Genomic DNA, 20409 nt, shown 5'->3' with positions numbered 1-20409 from the left:
GAGTTTGTTAAGTATATATATAAGTGCTACTCTTTAATGTTTTTTTTTAATAACTAAACACATTAAAAAAATATCAGTGACCTTTTTCATCCTTTCGCCCCTGTCCCTGCAGAAGTCTGGTAGGAGTGACACCTGTATTACATAAAACACAGAATAAAAACTTGGGGGATTCAATCACACATTTAAATGTGGTTGTCACTCCCAAAACATTAGTGTGTACTTGACGATAGTCATCTTAAACAACTCCCAAGTTAAAGTTTGGTGTAATCAAACTATCAAATAGTGATCATGTAATTTATAAAGTTCAGAATTATAATGGCTGTTCAATCAACTTCAGCTGGTATTTACAATCACTGACATCTCATTCTTGCATTGTCTTTAGATTTGTGTTGCATATTTTGTGCATTTCTGATCTGGATATGTGTGTTTTTGTTTACCATTCAGTTCTTTGATCGTCTGAAGCTGTTCGGGATGCCAACAAAACACCAGCCAGATTTTATCTATCTGAGACATGTCCCCCTGAGAAAGGTCCATATGTTCACCACCATCCAGTTCACTTGCCTGGTGCTTCTTTGGGTCATCAAAACTTCCAGAGCCGCCATTGTCTTTCCTATGATGGTATGGCATTTGTGCATATTTGTACTGTATTTGTTAGGGAGCTGTGTGTCTTAGGGAGTAAAGTGCCAATGTTTATGTTCATCACGTTCTGATTTGATGTTTGGGTGTTTTCATGCAGGTTTTAGCACTGGTATTCATTCGTAAGCTGCTGGACTTTGTGTTTTCGAAGCGAGACCTCAGCTGGCTTGATGACCTCATGCCTGAGAGCAAGAAGAAAAAAATGGAAGATGCAGAGCAAGAGGTAAAAGGTGTCAAAAAAGGTTGACAACCTCTGGTTTAAAAGGACAGTTCAGTGATTGGTTGATTAAAGGTGTTTTTTTCTCTTCCTCTTTCAGGAGAATCAGTGCGTCTTAGTGGAGGATGAAGGGATTGTACAAGTGCCCCTAGAAGGGCATTACAAGTAAGTGGGGAGAAAAATCTGTCTGATTCAAGGATGAGATAACATTAATATAAAAATTTTACCATTAAATGAAGGTGAAAAACATAAACAATTGAGCCATACATTTTCAAATAATTTTTGAAAACATGACACCAAAACAATTGAAACCAACATGTTTGTGTTGATTAAGGGATGACCCATCCACCGTCAACATTTCAGATGAAGTGACAAAGGCGTCTTTTGGAAATGTCTGGAACAGCCTCACCACTGACAGCGGCAAAAAAGATCAAAGCTCAAAAAGGTTTGAACAAAATTCATCGTTTTTTGTATTTGGAACGTGCATGGCAATTTTCAAACACTTCACCTTAATATTGCCACACACCTGTAAACACTGCATTAGGATATATCAAATAGAGGACATAGTATTTTAATTCACTGTGGGAGAGTTCCTGGTTTTGGATTTAGTAACGTTTTTTAGAGTTGATTTATACAATTTAAAAGCTTAAAGAGTGGTGCATGGGAGTTTGGTCACATCTGAGCCTTTTCATGAAATCACCTTGAGCCCTAAAAACATCCTTAAGCAATGTATAGGATTGTTAATAGAATTTCTATTATCATTTAGAACCAACCCTAAGAAACCCAATGGGGATCAATCAAGAATCTGTTAAAAATCAAGTAACATACTATTGGTAGGATCTTGTTTGGATTTTAGAGGATTGTAACAAAAAAAAATTAAATAGCTCTTTGGCTAACCCAGATAGCAAACCAACATATAATCAACATAGAATCGATGTCTCTTACGGCATTGAAACAACTTTGAACATCTCAGGTTTTTAAATCCATTAGGATCTCTTTCTCAACGGTGATGCGGCAGTAATGACAGCCGACTCATCAGCAAGATCTCACGCTCTTCACTTTCAAATTATGTACATCACTTAAAGCATGATTGCGTCACTCAAGGCCAGCTAGAAGGCCTCGGCCGGGACATATCCTAAAGACCACACCCACCAAGAACAAATCAATCAATCTGATTGGCTGATGAGTCTGACAATCTGACTTTAGATGCCTATTCATTGCAGTGTTGAGGGATTCTGCAGAAATTCTGAAGGCCTGACGGGGTGGAGCTCAGACTCACACGCTTTGGGAGCTCGGCTTTGGGCATGCGATTTGTGAAACAGTTGTCACTTTGCTTTAAGCATTAAAAAATAATTTTTAATTCTGATTGTTTTTTGCTATTCATTTGTAGATTTATTAGGAGATGAAAGCGATTGAAAATACATAGGCAAAAAGGTCTATTAGAATGAAATATTTATTTATTAGGCATGTTACAACAGCAGATAAGGATTTGCTGGCCCTGAGAAATTACCACTGATCAAACATTATCTTGAGATATTTGGCATTATAATACCAAAAAATACCACTCTCCTGTATTTGAGCCTCTTTTGGGGTGGATTTACACTCACAGTACATGTGCTGAGAGAAGGATCTAAATGCATGAAGGCAGAATAGAGCATTTAATTAAATAAACGAATAAAAGGCAAACTACAAAATAAATCTAAACTCATGAGGGAGAAGAATAAACAAACAAAAACTAGACCAACTGGTGATGAGCTGGGTTTAGAAACAATCAGTCATCCTGGCAACAGAGCTGTGGTTCTCCACGTGGCACCTGCAAAACACAAGAGGTATAGAGAGGGACATGCACACGTACCTGGCAGAAGGGACTTTCCAGCTCAGACTGTGACAGTACCTCCCCCCACGGATGCCATGGCATCCAAACTGGACAGGATGGAATGACCAAGGGCGGAAGCACTAGGAAGGTGACCAGGGCAGACTTTTAGGGAGTCAGGATAGGTCAGGTGGTCGGCCAGGGAAATAGGGCAGACAGGGTGTACAATTGAGGAGCCAAGATAGGTCAGGAGGATGGCCAGAGAAACTGGAAAGACTTGGTGAGAGAATGGGAACTGATAAAGGAGCAGACCCAGGGATGAGAAAGGGACCAGAAAGGAGTTTGGTGCTGGATGGAACTAGAATGGCGCTTAGGTCAGGGAAAGTGTCAAGGCAAGTGGGAACTTGAGGGTAGTAATGATGGCAGGATGAGCCTGGGTGGTAACTGGGTAGCGGTAGCTATCAGTGATGGCTGCTGGGTAGAGGGAAAGGTCTGTGCAGAGGGTTAGGTCAGACATGGCAGCAGAACAGAGGGTGAGGTCAAACATGGCTGCTGGACAGGGGTCTGGCCAGACATGGGTGGCCGTGGGACTGGGGTCTGGCCGGACGTGTGCGGCCGCTGGACTTGGGTCAGATTGAGCAACAGATTGGTAACTGGTGTCTGATGGGTGATGGTTACTGGGCTGAGCAACAGACTGGTGGCTGGTGTCTGATGGGTGCTGGCTACTGGGCTGAGCAACAGACTGTTAGTGTCTGACAGGTGCTGGATACTGGGATGAGCAACAGACTGGTAGTTAGTGTCTGACTGGTGCTGGTTACTAGGCTAAACAATAGACTGGTGGTTTGTCCAGGGGCGGACTGGGAAGAGAAATTATTCCATGGGGTTTGGCCTTCGGCTGCTTCCTCCACCTCCTTTATGGAAAGGAATGCATTACATTGCTTTTGCATTACTCACTGCCTTTTTCTCAATTTCTCTTCTGCTATGCTATGCATTCCATACAAATAAGCCATGCACTGCATACTGTATAACAGACATTACAGGTCATGCTAGCTACTGTACAACACTCATGTAAAAACAGCATAGTAAACAAACAGATATTTAGAAAGTCGCTCTTCATGTCATATTTATAATAAAGAATCAATAACCTAAATATGTATGATTTGTTTTTCCGACAATGTCAGTCAACTTAAGATGTTTTTTAGAAGTCAACATAAAGTTCACTGGGAATGCCAGCCTAACATGTTCAAGGAATGTGTCTGATAATAAAATAATATTTTTTACTCAAGTCATCTCAGTGAACGCTTGTTTTGAGTTGTTTTAGTGCGTACAGATGCCACTGGTTGATCGCATGAAACTTCAAAGGTGCATGTTGATACTACTTGAATGGAATCATTTTTAATGCAACCAAAATGCCATGAATCAAACTACTTGTTTATTATAAAATACAAATTTAGAATCTTTTAAGAAACAAAGACATTTTCTCTGCGTACACAATTGATGTAGAACGTTGCTCTTTGCCACTGATCCAGAGTCAGCTTTTCTCATCCCATTCTCCCAGTTATTGGGATCTGTAACACAGAGCAGTTCAGCTGTATAAGTAAGTGAATTGAGCGAGTATTTCACCCTGTGTATCATGTCATGGCCAGTGGAAGACTAGTTTTATAATCCCAATTTTCCATGCAGTGTGTATTAACACATGAATCAATCATGTTTCACTCAACTGAATTTTGACCTCATATTACGCTAAAACATGTAATTTTCTTGGCTTGTATAGCTAATGCTCATGCACATTAGCAAGTTGATTCACAGGCGATGTCTGTATCTAAAAGGTGATTGGCACTTTTACCTGCAAGGCCGGACTTCCTTTCTACATCCATTGACTGTTGGGTGCTAGAGCATCTTGGTTGGGCATTCCAATTTCTCCCATTCATTTAAATAGAAGTGACACATCTCTGCTAAATAGTCTCTGGCCTCACACTCTATAGAATACAATGCCCATCATGCACTACTTCTCCTCCCTGAAGTTTGCAAATTTTTACTCCTGATTTCTCACTTTATTTAAAAAGTAACTCTGATATTATGGTCTAAAATAAAATAAAAAATAATGCGTTGCTTTACTCATTACTCAAAAAAGTCATCTGATTTCGTAACACACATTACTTGTAGCATGTTACCCCCAACACTGATAATGTCAATTGTGTATAATTTACACAGTATGGTGCATGCAGTGCCACTGCAGGGTTGCATTCTTGAATCGTCATCTCCTTACTATCTGGGAAGCTTGATTCAATCATGGACAGTGGTTCACATGTTTGAAATTAGTTTTTTAAACTTAAAATTACTATGTAATCGCAACACAAACACTTTGTGTAGAAATAACCTAGTTGAATTGGGTAAACCCAACAAAATTAGACATGTCAATTAGTGATGGGTCGTTCAATTTGAACAAATCTTTTATGTGACTCAGTAGAATGAGTAGTCTCAGAGAGTGATTCATTCATTTTGTGTTGGCAGTGCAAGCGCTTTGCGCAACCTCCATTCATTTGTTACGTGAAAACCACATAGTCGCTGTACAGGAAACAGAAATGATTAGTTCACCTTTCAACTCTTTAGAGGTGAACTAATAATTTCTGTTTCCTGTGTAAGCAATGCACAGTGTATATGGCTGTCACGTGACTAATGAATGAACTAATCTATCTGTTTCTCATAATTTGTCCTTGGTTACATTATACTTTTTTCCTTATTAGGACTATAATCAAAGTTTGCTTAAGTTTGCCAATGTTTCAGTTTCATCGATGCTACATTAACACCACAAAAAGTATTCATGTAGTCCCAACTCAAAATGATTAATTAAACTTTCATTTTACAAATTTAAATAGATAGAATGCAATGATTTCAAATTATGACAAAATGTTCTAGAACTGTGTATCATTTTAATTAAGTAAATTAATTAAACAAGCAGCAAAAATCCTTTTTGAGTGGTGTAATCCCATTAGGATCCAATTCATGATAGAAATTCCATTAGCAATACCATTCTGAATCTTTAGTTAAATCCTCAAACATGCTGTTCTGTATACAATGGAAATGTGAATCAGGCTCACATCATGACTGAATTTTTCATCCCCTGTCACTCATAAGCTCCCTCTCCTAATGTCTCAGATGCTGATCTCCAAAGGTAAGGTGCAACCCAAACGTTCTTTGCACGATCAATGTACTGTATATACATTAGTGCTGTGGGCGTCTGGCGTCAAACTTTTGTTGCAAATGGTTCATTTTTTTCTCAATGTTTAAACTTAACCTTCTCTACTTCTTGAAAAACTACCCTCACTTTGCGTCTCCCTTGATAGAGTGTTATACTACGTACAGTGGCAAGAAAGAGTATGTGATCCCTTTGGAATTACCTGCATTAATATATAAATTTGTCTTAAAATCTGGTTTGATCTTCATCTATGATACAGAAATCGAGAAACACAATCAGTTTTAACTAATATAAAACTAATTATTGTATTGTTCTTTACATATTAAAAACATAATTTCAACATTTACAGTCTAGGTTGGAAAAAGTATGTGAACCTCAAGTCTAATGACATCAACAAAAGCTAATTAGAGTCAATTAGAGGCAACTTTGACTTATAAAAAGCACTCAAACATTTTGAGTTTGTTATTCACAAGAAGCATCTGCTGAAGTGGACCATGCCTCGCAAAAAAGAGATCTTTGAAGACCTACGCTCAAGAATTGTTGCAGAATGCTTGAGGTAAAAAAATAACCCTAGAAGGACAGCTAAAGTTTTAAAGGAGTCACTGGAACTGGTTAACATCTTTGTTCATGAGTCTACTATACAGAAAACATAAAAGAGGCATGGCATCCATGGCAGCACACCACAAATGAAATGCTTTCCAATTAAAACATTTTGGCATGCCTGAAATTTGCCAAAGACCACCTTGACACTCCACAGCACTACTTGGAAATTGTTTTGTGGAGTGATGAAACTAAGGTTGAATTGTTTGGGAAGAATACGCAGCACTATATATGGTGTAAAAAGGCCACGGCATACCAACATAAAACATCATCCCAACACTGAAGAATGGTGGAGGGAGCATCATGATTTGGGATTGCTTTTAGGCATTGGACCGCTTGCCATCATCAAGTGGAAAATGAATTCCGAAGTTTATAAAGATATCCTACAGGATAATGTCAGGGTGGCTATGCGCCAGCTGAAGCTCAGTAGAAGTTGGGAGACCCAGCAGGATAATGACCCTAAATATCAAAATTCACTACAGAATGGCTTCAAAAAAAGAAAATCCACCTTTTGGAGTGGCCCCATAAGATCTCTGACCTTAACCTAATAGAGATGCTGTGGAATGACCTCAAGAGAGCTGTTCACACCAGATATCCTAAGAATATGACTGAACTGAAGAAGTTCTGTAAGGAAAAATGGTCCAAAATTCCTTCTGAAAGTTGTGCACTTCTAATCCATAGCCACCAAAGGATGCTTGGCTGAGGTTATAACTGTCAAAGGAGGATCATCCAGTTATTAAATCCAAGGGGTCAAATACTTTTTCCACAGCACTTTATATGGTTAATGGGATGTGTTCAATAAAGATGTGAAATATTATAATTGTTTGTGTGTTGTTAGCCTAAGCACATTCTAAAGATGTGATCACATTTTATGATTAATTAATGCAGAAAATCTGCTAATTCCAAAGGGTTCACATATTTTCCTTTCCACCATGTATTAAGGAAGTTTCTGTCTTACAAAACTAGCATCACCTTAGGCTTATGAGGAATCGATTCAAGCTTTTTGTTCCTTTGCATGTTTGTGTGTATTTGTTGAGGATAATATATGCATGGGAAAGCATGATTTTTGGAAAGGTCAAGCTCACTGGGGCCTGATAATCCAACAATAATGTATTAATCATAAAACACGCTCTATTGCTTTCACTTTTGATCATAAAGTATGAGCTCACACAAAATATTTTTTATTATTTTGCTTCAAGAACAAACTCTTGTTGCTGTTTTTGTCTGATTGTCGACTGTCAAAATTCTTCTTTTTCTATGACAATCTTAATTGTCTCTTTCTCTATCGCATTCTGCAGCTCAAATGTTGAAGGTGCCATGAAACATGAGCAAGATGACGAAGAGAAGACAGATTTGGATAGAGAGACGAGTTTGTGAGTTCACATTTAAAAAACACTCTGTATTGTGCCACACTTAAAGCACCAGTGTACGCATCTGTTCTTTAGATTGTGTGTGCCAGTCTGTGCTAAGGCAACATTACATGTTGTGTGTGTGTGTGTGTGTGTGTGTGTGTGTGTGTGTGTGTGTGTGTGTGTGTGTGTGTGTGTGTGTGTGTGTGCATGCGTGCGTGCGTGTCCGTATCTGAATTTTCTGCCCACAAGGAGCTGTGGGATTTTGTCTGTTTTCTAGTTTAATGGTCCAATGTAGTTTCACCTATAGACATAAAAAAGGGTTACTTTTGTTTTAACACAGTAGAGTGTATTTTGTATGTTTTATATTTTTTGACAGTAGATCCTATTGAAAATCTTTGTCTTATAGCCTGATTATAATGTTTATTATATAAAATTCATTCTTTTTTATTATGCATCAATGATAAATATTCATTTTCAGGTATAGTAAAAATATCATAATACTCATTAAAAAGCTATTTCTAATGGAAGATACAAACATACGGAAGCGTATTGCATTCACTTGAGAAAAAAAAATCTACTCTGTTTTTCTGAATTAACGACTTAATTATCTCAGAATTACTAGATCATTTTTCATGGAAAAAAGTTTTTGCTCTGTTTTTCTGAATTAACGACTTAATTATCTCAAAATTACGAGATCATTTTTCATGGAAAAAAGTTTTTGCTCTGTTTTTCTGAATTAACGACTTAATTATCTCAGAATTACGAGATAATTTTTCATGGAAAAAAAAGTTTTTGCTCTGTTTTTCTGAATTAACGACTTCATTATCTCAGAATTATGAGATAATTTTTCATTAAAAAAAATATTTTGTTCTGTTTTTCTGAATTAATGAGATCCCTCAAAATCCTGCCAGGGAGCTCTATTTTAGCTGGATTGCATGGAAGTAAACATGTCCCGCCTTTCAAGTTTAATCCGGTTTTATTTTACTTTGGGTCTGAGACAATATATAGAGATATATTTTAAACTTGGCCTTCAATACAAAGACATTACTGTCTATGACATTTGTAATACTGTCATGGCTGAGACATGCTTTGATCTTCCAAAGGACACTAATTACACGAGAACTACCGGAATTCTAGAACTACTAGAATGGCCATAGTGGTCATTCTGACCGTTCAAACTAGACTGTACCAAATGTCATGTCATATTTACATTCGAAACGTCTATTGAGGTTTTAGAATGAAGCTTCTAATGTCTGTCGTCATATTAACTGTTATCTATCGTCATAAACAGAGCAAAAACTTTTTTTTCCATGAAAAATGATCTCGTAATTCTGAGATAATTAAGTCGTTAATTCAGAAAAACAGAGTAGATTTTTTTTCTCAAGTGAATGCAATACGCTTCCGTACAAACCTAATTATATCAAACAGAACTTATCACATCACGTTTGTTAAATGTCTTTGTAATTGTCAAAATGTTCTCCACATCACTTCATAAGGTTCTTGATGTTAACATTTCCTACTTGCAAACTGTGACTAATATTTATAATGTACTTTTATGAACAATTTTTTTTATTTTGTGAATTTTATTGTAATATTTCACTAAAACAAATATATGAGCCAGGACTGTGCTCATTTTAGCCTACAAAACATTCTCTTGTACTTCTTCTCTAATAATTATTATTATTTTTGTTGTTGAAAATGATTTCTAAAAAGCTTTATCTCATGTTTGAATCATTCTGTGTAGCACTTAACCATGCAAATAATAGTAAATATATATTTTGTTAAAATGCTTCAAACTGTATAGTGCTGTTTTCACTATGTTTCTGAGTGACAGGGCATCTGTCTCCTCTACAAGACTCTTTTCCAAGCTGAGAACAGACCTCATGACCCAAATGAAATGGTTATATAACTGCTGATAATACAAAATTCATACAAGAAATGCAATAATAATCCTTTTCATAAGAGGGGCATTATACCATGTACTTACCAGAAACAAATCTGACGTTTATCATCAACACACGTACATGCGATTATGTATCTTGTCTATGTGTATAATATTAAATAACAAAGTTATTTAATGTATGGATAGATTTAAATATGTATAGAGTGGGTGGATGGGTGGGTGGGATTAATGTTTTCATGTTAATTAATGTCAGTGTTATTACAGTGTTTGTTGACAAAATTATACTTGCATTTGACAGACACACATCTGATATGTATGCAGTCTGAAGTTTTGTTAATACCACTGTAAAATAAGCATCATTTCCTGAAAAAAACTTCTGTTGTTTATTAAATTATTCATTAAAATGAACATGTATCGTTACAACTGTGAGACATTTTTATCAGAATAAATGTGACTGCAAATAAACTGAAAATGAAGGTGTATTTTTTTTTTTGTGCAAGTTTTTATAACTTAATTATTTATACAGTGGATTTGATAATAAAGGAATACATATTTTATCAATGCCTAAAATGGCATTAAAGTATACAGAATGATAAGTTCAAATCATCAGATAGTTGTCATAGTAAGTATGCATGTGTATGTGTAATGCATTCTGAATTAATGAACATTCAGAGTATTTGGCTAAAGCGCTTTTGAGTGGCTGTTCCATGCAAGAAATCTTTAAATGAGGAGTTTCTAATTTCATTTTCATTTGAGGTTTGATGGCAAAATTAGTTCCTCTTATTTTAGCCCATGTCCGACTGACCTTAAAGGGTTCAAAAAATACATTTTTGAATTCTTTCATCATTTATTCACCTTCATGCCATCACAGATGTGTATGACTTTCTTTCTTCTGCAGAACACAAACAAAGATTTTTAGAAGATAATTTCAGCTCTGTTGGTCCATACAGTGCAAGTGAATGGTGGCCAGAACTTTGAATGTCCAAAAAGCATATAAAGGCAGCATAAAAGTAATCCATATGACTCCAGTGGTTAATCCATATCTTCAGAAGCGATATGATAGGTGTGGATGAGAAAACGTTCAATATTTAAAGGTGCACTCAGTCATTTTTACCACCTTTTAAAAAAAAAATCATTATAATTGTAATCATTGTAAATCATTGTAATTTTGAGACACATGTATAAAATCACAAGATCTCACGTGTGATGAAGATACCGTCATATCAGTAACCTTTTAAAAGCTGTTTTATTCTACCTGAAGAGGGTCCCCCTCATGGGGCTGCCATTTTAGAATCACATTACCAGCCAAATACTACTCGCCTAATCTCAGTAACCTGCCCTGTTATTATACACGTTCACTCAGGGATTAAATAAATTCAGGCTGACAGTGAATTGCGATACCTGAAAACAATTGCATTTGAATGATGCTGCATCCATGCTGCTGGGTGTCAGTGTGAGTCTAAGATGACATATAAAAAAAAATTACTGCAGTAATAAGAAGTCCTTATTTACTACCAAATATTCTCCCTGCCCAGTATGTGGCAATATGCAAAAGGAATGCAAATTGCCAAAAATAGAAGAAGAAGAAAATTATAGTGAAAGTTGAGATTTATAATAAAAATATTAATACCGTCACTGAGGCCAGAAGCTATAACTATCACTATTGGAAATTGAGATCATGTAGTACTGATAAGCAGTTTCACAATGAAGTCCTCATCTTAATGTTAGGGGCACCCCCATATGAATCCCAGTCAAAGACATTCATCTGAGAAAACTAAAGTATATTCCATGAAATAGGCAAATGCCTATGATGAATATACTGTATACATATTAAGGCATGCATATTTTTTTATTAAATGGATGTTATAACAGCAATCACATGATTTTAAGATTCCCTGCATCCAAAATCTCAATTTAACCCCTGCATTCAAGAGAAAATATTTTATTATAATTTTTAGCAACTCAATATTAGGCTACAGCAAGCAAATATGTACAATTTGTTTTATTGGCATAACAGCAAATAAAATAATAGGTAGTAAGCACTTTTTGCTAACACAGCAAAATATATATTTTTTTTAAACTGAACCGTTTGGACCTGCATACACCGTTAAAAGTGGTCACACACCTATATATCATGCAGTTGAATTAAAGTTTTGGAAGTTAGTATAAAATCCAGTGGAGAGAGTCTTCTTCACAAGCTCAAGGAACCACGATTACTTTATTTTCAGTCATCTCCATGCTGGATCTTTCGAGTTTGATTGGATGCTTATTGATGTAAACATGAGTGGATGCAATTAAAAAAGGAATGTTACAAATGCGGATACACTCGTTTTAATGCTACCATAATATAAATACAAATATGTATTCATGTAAGAGTTGCACTACTTTATAATATATTTGTTTTAAAATTTTGAATGTAAGATCAATTTGGCCATATCCACTGATCAAGAGTCAGCTTTCCCTTTATGCTAGTAGGCCTAATTAAAGTTTGTATATGAGGTGTGCCAACCGAGCCTTATACTGGTGCAGCTACGAGCAGTGTTATCCCGGGCGGCACAAGGGATTTCCGATCAATACCTAATAAGCATTAATACAACTTTGTGCCAGTGGTCAGGGGAAGGCTAAGCCTTACCTAGCCTCACACACTCCGCCTATGATTGCAGAGCTTCCCAGCTGCCCTCTCTAACACAGGGAAAACAGCAATAACCCTCTCAGAACGTGGCTGCTATTAGGCAACATTAATAGTGTGGGGAAACACTTAAAACACTGATCTTGATCTATATATATATATATATCACAAACCACAAGGCATCGGTAGTTTGGGTCAAAGGGTTTACTTTGTGACATTCAGTAAATCCAATAGATTGCGCTCTTGCTGTACGAATATCGTGCTGATGGTGTCCAGCAGGAGGCGCTGTAGTACAGGAATGCATTTGCTGGTCGTGAATGAAATGGACCTGCATCTCCATCTGCTGGTGAAACATTAGTAGGTCAACATTTTGTAATGACCTAAGACCCAAGTTATTTTTAGTAGCATTTTCTCTTGAAACTATCTCATTCTGTACTTGAGCCAACTTTTCAATTTAAAATTGTCTGGTTTAATCTAATTATTGAAATAGTTATCGGTAGTATAAAAATGTTGCAGATATGTTGATTTTACGTGACTGTGTTAGATAAAATAAATTTAAGTCATGGTAAAAACATAATCAACACTTAGCCATAATTAATATGTAAAAATGTATAATACATTTACATTAGACGTTATGGCCAGATATCTTCACCTACATAACAACCACCGCGTTTTTACCACAGGAGAGCGCTTAACAGTCAACTAACTATTACGACAGTAAGTCACCGTTTGCGGATACCATACAAATGAATTGGGGAAAGCCGTAAACTGACACATACCTGTCGCAAAATTGTCCGTGACTTCTCTGCAATTTTATTGTAGCAAGCTCCACACAAAGTTCACTCCAAAAGGATTGTTTAGTGTAAAACATGTTGAAGATTAGCGGACAGGTGGTCAGTTAATTAAATGATGAACTATGTTTCCTCACAAAAGCAGTTTATTTGGCGTACTGAAGCATCTTCTCCATATACGTCCATTAAAAAACGGCCTCTTGTCTCCTCGCAAGTGTACCGCCAATAGAATGTATGTGGGACGCCGCGTTATATACATTTATTCATTTCGCTGATGCTTTTATCCAAAGCGACTTACAAAAAAGGAGTACAAAAGAAGCACAAGTAGAGTGGAAGGTGAGAGCCGGTGAACAAGAATAAATTTAGAAAAATTTGATTGAAAGACAGACAGACAGACACTGGCAGCCAAAATTTTGAAATAATGTACAGATTGAGCTGTTTCGGAAGGAAATTGGTAATTGAATTTACCAAAGTGGCATTCAACTCATCATGAAGTATACTAAAGACATTGTTCATGTAAAAACAGCACCATCACTATTTGAAAAAAAGCACATTTTGATCAAATCTAGACTTTCCAGCACCCATCACTCCAACACCTTATCATTGAGGAATCATGCTAAATTACTATTTTGGTACAAAAAAAAAATCACTTGCCATTATATCAAACACAGCTGAAAGCTATTTGATTTGTTAAATGAAGCTTAACATTGTCTTTGTGTTTGTTTTTGAGTTGCCACAGTATGTAATAGACTGGCATGTCTTCAGGTCAATATTAGGTCAAAAATGGCAAAAAAGAAACGGCTTTTTCTAGAAACTCGTCAGCCAATCATTGTTTTGAGGAATGAAGGCTATACAATGCTTGAAATTGCAAAAAAACTGAAGATTTCATACAAATGTGTACGCTACAGTCTTCCAAGGCAAATGACAACTGGCTCTAACAAGGACAGAAAGAGATGTGGAAGGCCAGATGTACAACTAAACAAGAGGATAGACTTGAATAGAACAGACGCCTCACATGTCCTCAGCTGACAGCTTCATTGAATTCTACCCACTCAACACCAGTTACATGTACAACAGTAAAGAGAATACTCAGGGGTACAGGCCTTTTGGGACGAATTGCCAAGAAAAAACAGCCACATCTATGGCAAGTGCTACAAGAAGCGTGGGGTGAAATGTCACCTGAGTATCTGGAAAAACTGACAGCTAGAATGCCAAGGATCTGCGAAGCTGTCATTGCTGCACGTGGAGGAATTTTTAGTAGTAGTAGTTTTAAAAGTAGTTTTAATTATTTTATTTTTTTTCAAATAGTAATAGAAATTTTTCACTTTTTTAATGTCCAGACTATACATTGTGGTCAGTTGAATGCCACTATGGTGAATAAAAGTACCAATTTCTTTCCATAAGAGCAAAATCTGTACATTATTTCAGTATATATATATATATATATATATATATATATATATACACACACACATAGCATTATGCTATTTCATGCTAAGCTTGTAGGCTCAGAAGAAGTAGTTTGTAAAAGGGCTCTGTTATGGCCGAAACACAGATGGCTGATCACTGAGCGTTTCCAAGGAGATGATCTGGTTCCCAAGGGCAATGTCGTCAAGTAAGACAGCATCCCATCAGCTGAAATCAAAATGTGGAAAATAACCTCGGCGGAATGCCAAAGCTGTCATTTAAAGAAACTATAGGGAATTTTATTGGCTAATTATATGTATTATTATTTAGGATATATTATTATAGAATTTGATTTTACTTGCACAATCCAAATAAAAATTTGAATTCCAATTGTAAATGAAAGGATATTACATTTTCATTTTCTTTTGATAAATAAACCATCAAATAATAAAATAATACTACATAAAGTAAAATAAATATTGTTAAAAAATGTATAATTAATATTTTTACATTGTTTTAATGATTATGAAAGTAATATTTTACTAATAAATATTATAATTATTGAATAATATTTTAAATGTTACATTTTTTGGTTCTGCTTGAGTATTACAATATAGGCTGTATGCATATGGCTCCATTCCATTGAATCCATTGTTCCAGGTTTTGTGAGAAAGGAGCTCTACATCCCTCTGAAGGCAGGTAGCCTCCCTCTGATACGCTTCCTGGTGCTTGACACAGTCTTTAGATAGCACATAGAGTCTGGTAAAGTCTACCTAGCATCACTCAGATGCACAGATTCATAATGAATGATTAACATCACAAAAACCTCCCTGCACTTCCACTCTGTAGAACAAAGGAGCCAGGTTTCATCTTCCAGTTGGATCTGTTCTCTTTTGTGTCTTCCATCGGAGGTCCCCATCAGGGGCTGGGAGTGGCTGTTGGAAGTGAGGAAGCCCTCAGTTGAGGGGAGAAGGGAGGAGAGGAGAGGCCAATTTTCACACCCTGAGATGCTCTGCAGGCTTGAGGAAGAAGAGGAGATGTCTCTACTGGAGCTGCAGCAGAGGGTGGACTGTGTCATCACCCATGTTGGTGAGTGGGTTATTCACTTATGGGGCTGAGGATGATGGGGTCTCTGGGCTGGAAGGAAAAGGGGTGTGTGTGTGTGTGAAGGGGGCATGGGACTGCACTGATAGATAGAGCTTTCTTCTACTGAGTACTTAGATACTGTATGTATGTTGCCATCAAAAGTTATGATTAAAATTAGAGTCTCTTAGACTCCTGTGACAGAAGAGTTTGGCTCAATAATTTGTAAGAAAACGGAGTGTGAAAAATGCATTAACTACAAAATCCACACTAAAACCAAGGTCGTTCTAGTGCAGTATGGTTCTTATAGAATTATTCATAATTTTAATCCATCTCCTGAGCAACCTCTCCTCTCTGAAATAGTGTTTATTCCAAGCCATTATATTTATCATCTTCCTGTCGCCATAAAAAGCTCAGAAATATCCAGGTGCTTCCCCGTGCATGAGAGTGAAGTAGGTTAATGTGCCATGCTGCTGCTATACTCTGCCCTGCATTAGAGGCACTGCTGCTGCCTCTGTTGACACCCTCAGGGGACATAAAAGCATGTTACTATGGAAACTGAGATGGCCCATTGCAGCTCGCCACATTGATTATTGGAGACACTCCATGCTATAATGACAGAGTCGCTGCCTCTTAAATTCATTATCCGCATTATAACACTCTGCTGCTTCAGCTATCTCAACCAACTAAAATCTCAGTCTTAAGATGTAGGCTTCTCTATAGGCAATGATTTAACTGTTTGTTTCTTTTTCACTTCTTTTTAGTGGACTTTGCATTTTGTGCAAATACATTATAAAAGGCTGTATTAAATGTTGAACTTATTGGAAGTCCCCTCAAGCATGCCTTAGGTTTTGGGTGAACAAAAGCAGAATAAAAAAAAGAAGAGTTGATGCTGTTGTATTTTTCTCTGCTCAGCAATCAAAGCATCACTCTCTCTGAGTGAGTCACATATGTTACCATCCAGGCCTATAATATAGTGAGATGACTCAACACTGATTGATTGGCAAACATGACATCATTCACTTGTAAATTTCAAAGCATATGTGCGTATTGCACATTTCTGGATATAAAGATCATGAATATTTAGCAAGACAGCTTAACAGTTAAGCATTAAATATAATAACAGCATCTTAGCCTAGCAGATTGTATATTTTCATAATCTGGCTAATAGCAGTTATATTTATATGCAATATTTTACCTTTTTTATTGAACTCCAATATTACTAGAAAACAAAAACCATAAGGGGACATTATAACAACGTCATAACATTGCAGTAAATTTATGAAAATATGTATTCATTATGTTTTTATTATGCATTTTTACAGGATATTGTACTTATGCTAGATGTCCTGATCATTTGTTTTGCTTTTTAAACATACACTTCACCAATGAGTCTATGCTTTTTATCAGACATCAAATCTGACTTCATTGTTGTTTAAAAAAACAACTATTCAATCATCCTAAACTAATCAGGATAAAGGGATTAACACAAACAGGCTACATACTGGACACTGGCACTGGCACAGGCATAATACACACAAACACAGTCTCAGACTTAGACCAAGTATTTCTTTTTTTTCATACTATGGAAGTCAATGGTGCCCCACAACATTCTTCAAAATATCTTCCTTTGTGTTTAGCAGAACAAAGAAATTTGAACATGGTTGGATCATCTTGAGGGGGAGTAAATGATGACATAATTTTCATTTTTGGGTGAACTATCCCTTTAATCATCTTGGCTTAAAGGGGTAGTTCACCCAAAAATAAAATTCTTTCATCATTTACTCACCCTCATGCCATCTCAGAGTTGTATGACTTTCTTTCCTATGCTGAACACAAATTAAGATTTATAGAATAATATTTCAGCTCTGTAGGTCCATACTATGCAAGTGAATGGTGGCCAGAACTTTTAAGGTCCAAAAAGCTCATTAAGGCAGCATAAAATTAATCAATATGACTCCAGTGGTTAAATCCATGTCTTCAGAAGTGATATGATAGAAACATATAAGATAGAAACATGGCAAGATAAGGGAGCAACAGATCATTAGTCCTTTTTACTATAAATTCTCATCCCTGCACAGTAAGTGGCGATATGCTCAAAGAATGTGAATCACCACAAACAAAAGAAGAACAATGTGAAAGTGGATATTTATAGTTGTTACGAATGAGGCAGCGAGGAGAGAGGATCTAAATGCAGGACTTCTTTATTAAATGAACAAACAAATAAACAAAGGAAAAACCCTCAATGGGGAAATAAACATAAACAGAGAACTAGGGTAAGGAACACAGACCAGGCTTGAACTACATTCAACGAACGACAAGGAGTGAACAAAAAGCAGGGCTTAAATAACCAGGGAGTGATGACTGAATTAGACACAGGTGAGAACAATGAACAAAATGGCAGTGGTGATGGCAGGTGGATTCTGGGAAGTGTAGTACATTTAACAATGACAAGTGAAACCCAGGGCAGACAACAAGGGAATGGTGACAATAGTAAAACAAGGACTTAAACATTTACCTGTTTCTCACCCACACCTATCATATCGCTTCTGAAGATATAGATTAAACCCACTGAAGTCATATGGATTACTTTTATGCTGCCTTTATGTGCTTTTTGGAGCTTCAAAATGTTGGTACCCATTCACTTGCATTGTATGGATCTACAAAACTGAAATATTTTTAAAAAAATCTTCATTTGTGTTCAGCAGAAGAAAGAAAGTCACACACATCTGGGATGGCATGAGAGTGCGTAAATGATTAGAGAATTGTAATTTTTGGGTAAACTATTCTTTTAATGTTTAAGTCATGTTCGGAATTTCATATTATGTTTAAAAGCGTTAATCATTGCGTAAAATGATCTGTTTCACATATTACTAAAAAGTAGGTAGGTACAGTAGGCAGTATACATACTGTGTGCAGTATTCAGTAAATGGGGAACAAGTATTGTAATGCTTTTGAAGAAATTTTTAAAGTAATTGTAAAAAAGAACAGCAATTATTTATTACATTTTGGTCTGTTTGATGTTTTATGGGATGAGTTCTGGCCTTCATGTTTGTATGCAAAAAAGATACATGTATATCTTTACTCAGTCCCAGACTGCGTTGGGGATTGTGACATAAATGCTAAAACATTCTATAAACAGAGCCAAATCTTGGAAACAGGATTCATTCCAAATCACTATTTACATGACTGTATCTCCAAAGACTTGGACTCTCAATAAAACAGCAGCAGTGAGCAGTGACGCTCCACAGTAAATTCAAAATGGTGAACAATTGGAAGGTCATTGTACTTCCTTCCCTGTCTCCACACTAACACCACCCCCACCCCCCATCACCGCCCTTGCCTCCAGCAGGTTTTGTGAGCTCATCTGTATAAAATCTTTGTTATAGTGTTATATCTTCCTAAAAGCTTCCGTGCTGACCTTTTATGTCAATCAATACTCTGTAATTCTGGTTATTAACTAGACTGTTGTCTTGGCTAAACTAATGTACAGAGGTCATGAAAGTCTTTGTTCTGCCTGCCATAGTTTTATAGATTTTATTCCAAGACAGAGGAAGTTCTCTTTCCAATCTAAAAACAAAACAGATGTCTTTATTAATTTCTTTTTTCCTTTTTGGACGTGTCCACTGCACGCAAACTGATGTCAGAGGTCGCCCTAGTTTCCAGAGTTCCCTTTAGTGATTTCACATAGTCACTAAATAGGATAGATAGGAAGTTGTGTAAAAGAGGTAACTTTGCTATTCAGACTATGAAGTGTTCAGTACGTAAGTAAGGGTTAAAATATTTTTGTCTGTTGTTATTCATTTTTCTCTCATTACTGCTAAAACAGAGGCTTAAGAAATATGTTGTAACATGGGCTCAGTATGAGATTTATTTTTTAGTGATTTGAGTAACACAGCTGCTATATGTTAGCTGTATGCGCAGTTAATGCGTTTTCTCAGCTAATGGATTCCATTAAATTTTCATGTAGCAAACCTTTTGAAACTCTCTCACTTTATGAAATTATCCCTCTTATCCTTCCTGCACTGTAGTGAAGAGTGTTTTGCAAGCTTTCTCACAGACACTGGCTCCAGGAAAGTGAGGAAGAGGATGATTTAAAGGAATAGTTCACCCAAAAATGAAAATTATATCATAATTTACTCACCCTCATGAAGAATTAATATCAAACATATGTTGTTGATAAATTATTTATTTTTATTAATAATTTAATAAAAAAAATTAATAATAATTTATTAATTATTTATCTAATCCAGTAATCCAGTATGTTGGGGATTTCCCCACTTGAGCTGCGTGAACAGAAAGATCTGAAAACTATTGAATGAACCACTTTAAAAATGGGTAAATTTCCTCACTCAAACACATCCTAATTATACAGTAATTGAGATTAATCACTATATCAACAACATATATTTTATATTACAACTTACATCTGCCCTGACAATAAACCGAATGAACAGGTGAACTAATTACGTGCTAGTCAGAATGCATAAAACATAAACATTTATAAGAGTCTCTAAAGCATAAAGGATGCAGAACTTCTAAAAAATAGCTATTACATCAGTGTTCTTTATATAATATTATTTCAGGAACTCAGGTTTTAACAAGGACAGTTTTTACATTTTATTTTGTTGTATCTTATATATGTTTGATACATTTTTTAATTAATGAGTATACATTTTGATTTTGAGTATACAAAATGTTTGAATATTTGATTAAAGTTTGGTCTCATATTTGATTGTAGTTTGACATATGTTTTTGTAACTATGCACATTATCTTCA

General features: G+C 36.1%; 2 protein-coding genes across 10 annotated transcripts in view; both read left to right on the top strand.

The window, feature by feature from the left end:
- LOC127625828 (sodium-driven chloride bicarbonate exchanger-like) overlaps positions 1-10194 on the top strand; it is a 61755-nt gene extending 51561 nt beyond the window's left edge. For 3 of the 4 annotated variants that reach the window (XM_052101223.1, XM_052101222.1, XM_052101225.1), the window contains 6 exons: positions 445-618; positions 737-859; positions 954-1018; positions 1188-1298; positions 5805-5841; positions 7764-10194. In XM_052101223.1, the coding sequence (XP_051957183.1) occupies positions 445-618; positions 737-859; positions 954-1018; positions 1188-1298; positions 5805-5817 (486 nt within the window). In that variant the 3' untranslated portion in view covers positions 5818-5841; positions 7764-10194. The remainder of the gene's footprint in view (positions 1-444; positions 619-736; positions 860-953; positions 1019-1187; positions 1299-5804; positions 5842-7763) is intronic. The other variant, XM_052101226.1, reaches the window with a different exon arrangement.
- Positions 10195-15319: 5125 nt separating this feature from the next.
- Positions 15320-20409, top strand: part of mcf2l2 (MCF.2 cell line derived transforming sequence-like 2) — a 91937-nt gene continuing 86847 nt past the window's right edge. For all 6 annotated transcript variants that reach the window (XM_052101175.1, XM_052101181.1, XM_052101177.1 and 3 more), the window contains exon 1: positions 15320-15636. In XM_052101175.1, coding sequence (XP_051957135.1) covers positions 15354-15636 — 283 coding nt within the window. In that variant the 5' untranslated portion in view covers positions 15320-15353. The remainder of the gene's footprint in view (positions 15637-20409) is intronic.

The sequence above is a fragment of the Xyrauchen texanus genome, chromosome 32, assembly GCF_025860055.1.
Source record: "Xyrauchen texanus isolate HMW12.3.18 chromosome 32, RBS_HiC_50CHRs, whole genome shotgun sequence".
Taxonomy (NCBI): Eukaryota; Metazoa; Chordata; class Actinopteri; order Cypriniformes; family Catostomidae; genus Xyrauchen; species Xyrauchen texanus.
Note: the sequence above shows the minus strand (reverse complement) of the source record. Positions and strands in the feature narration are given on the sequence as shown.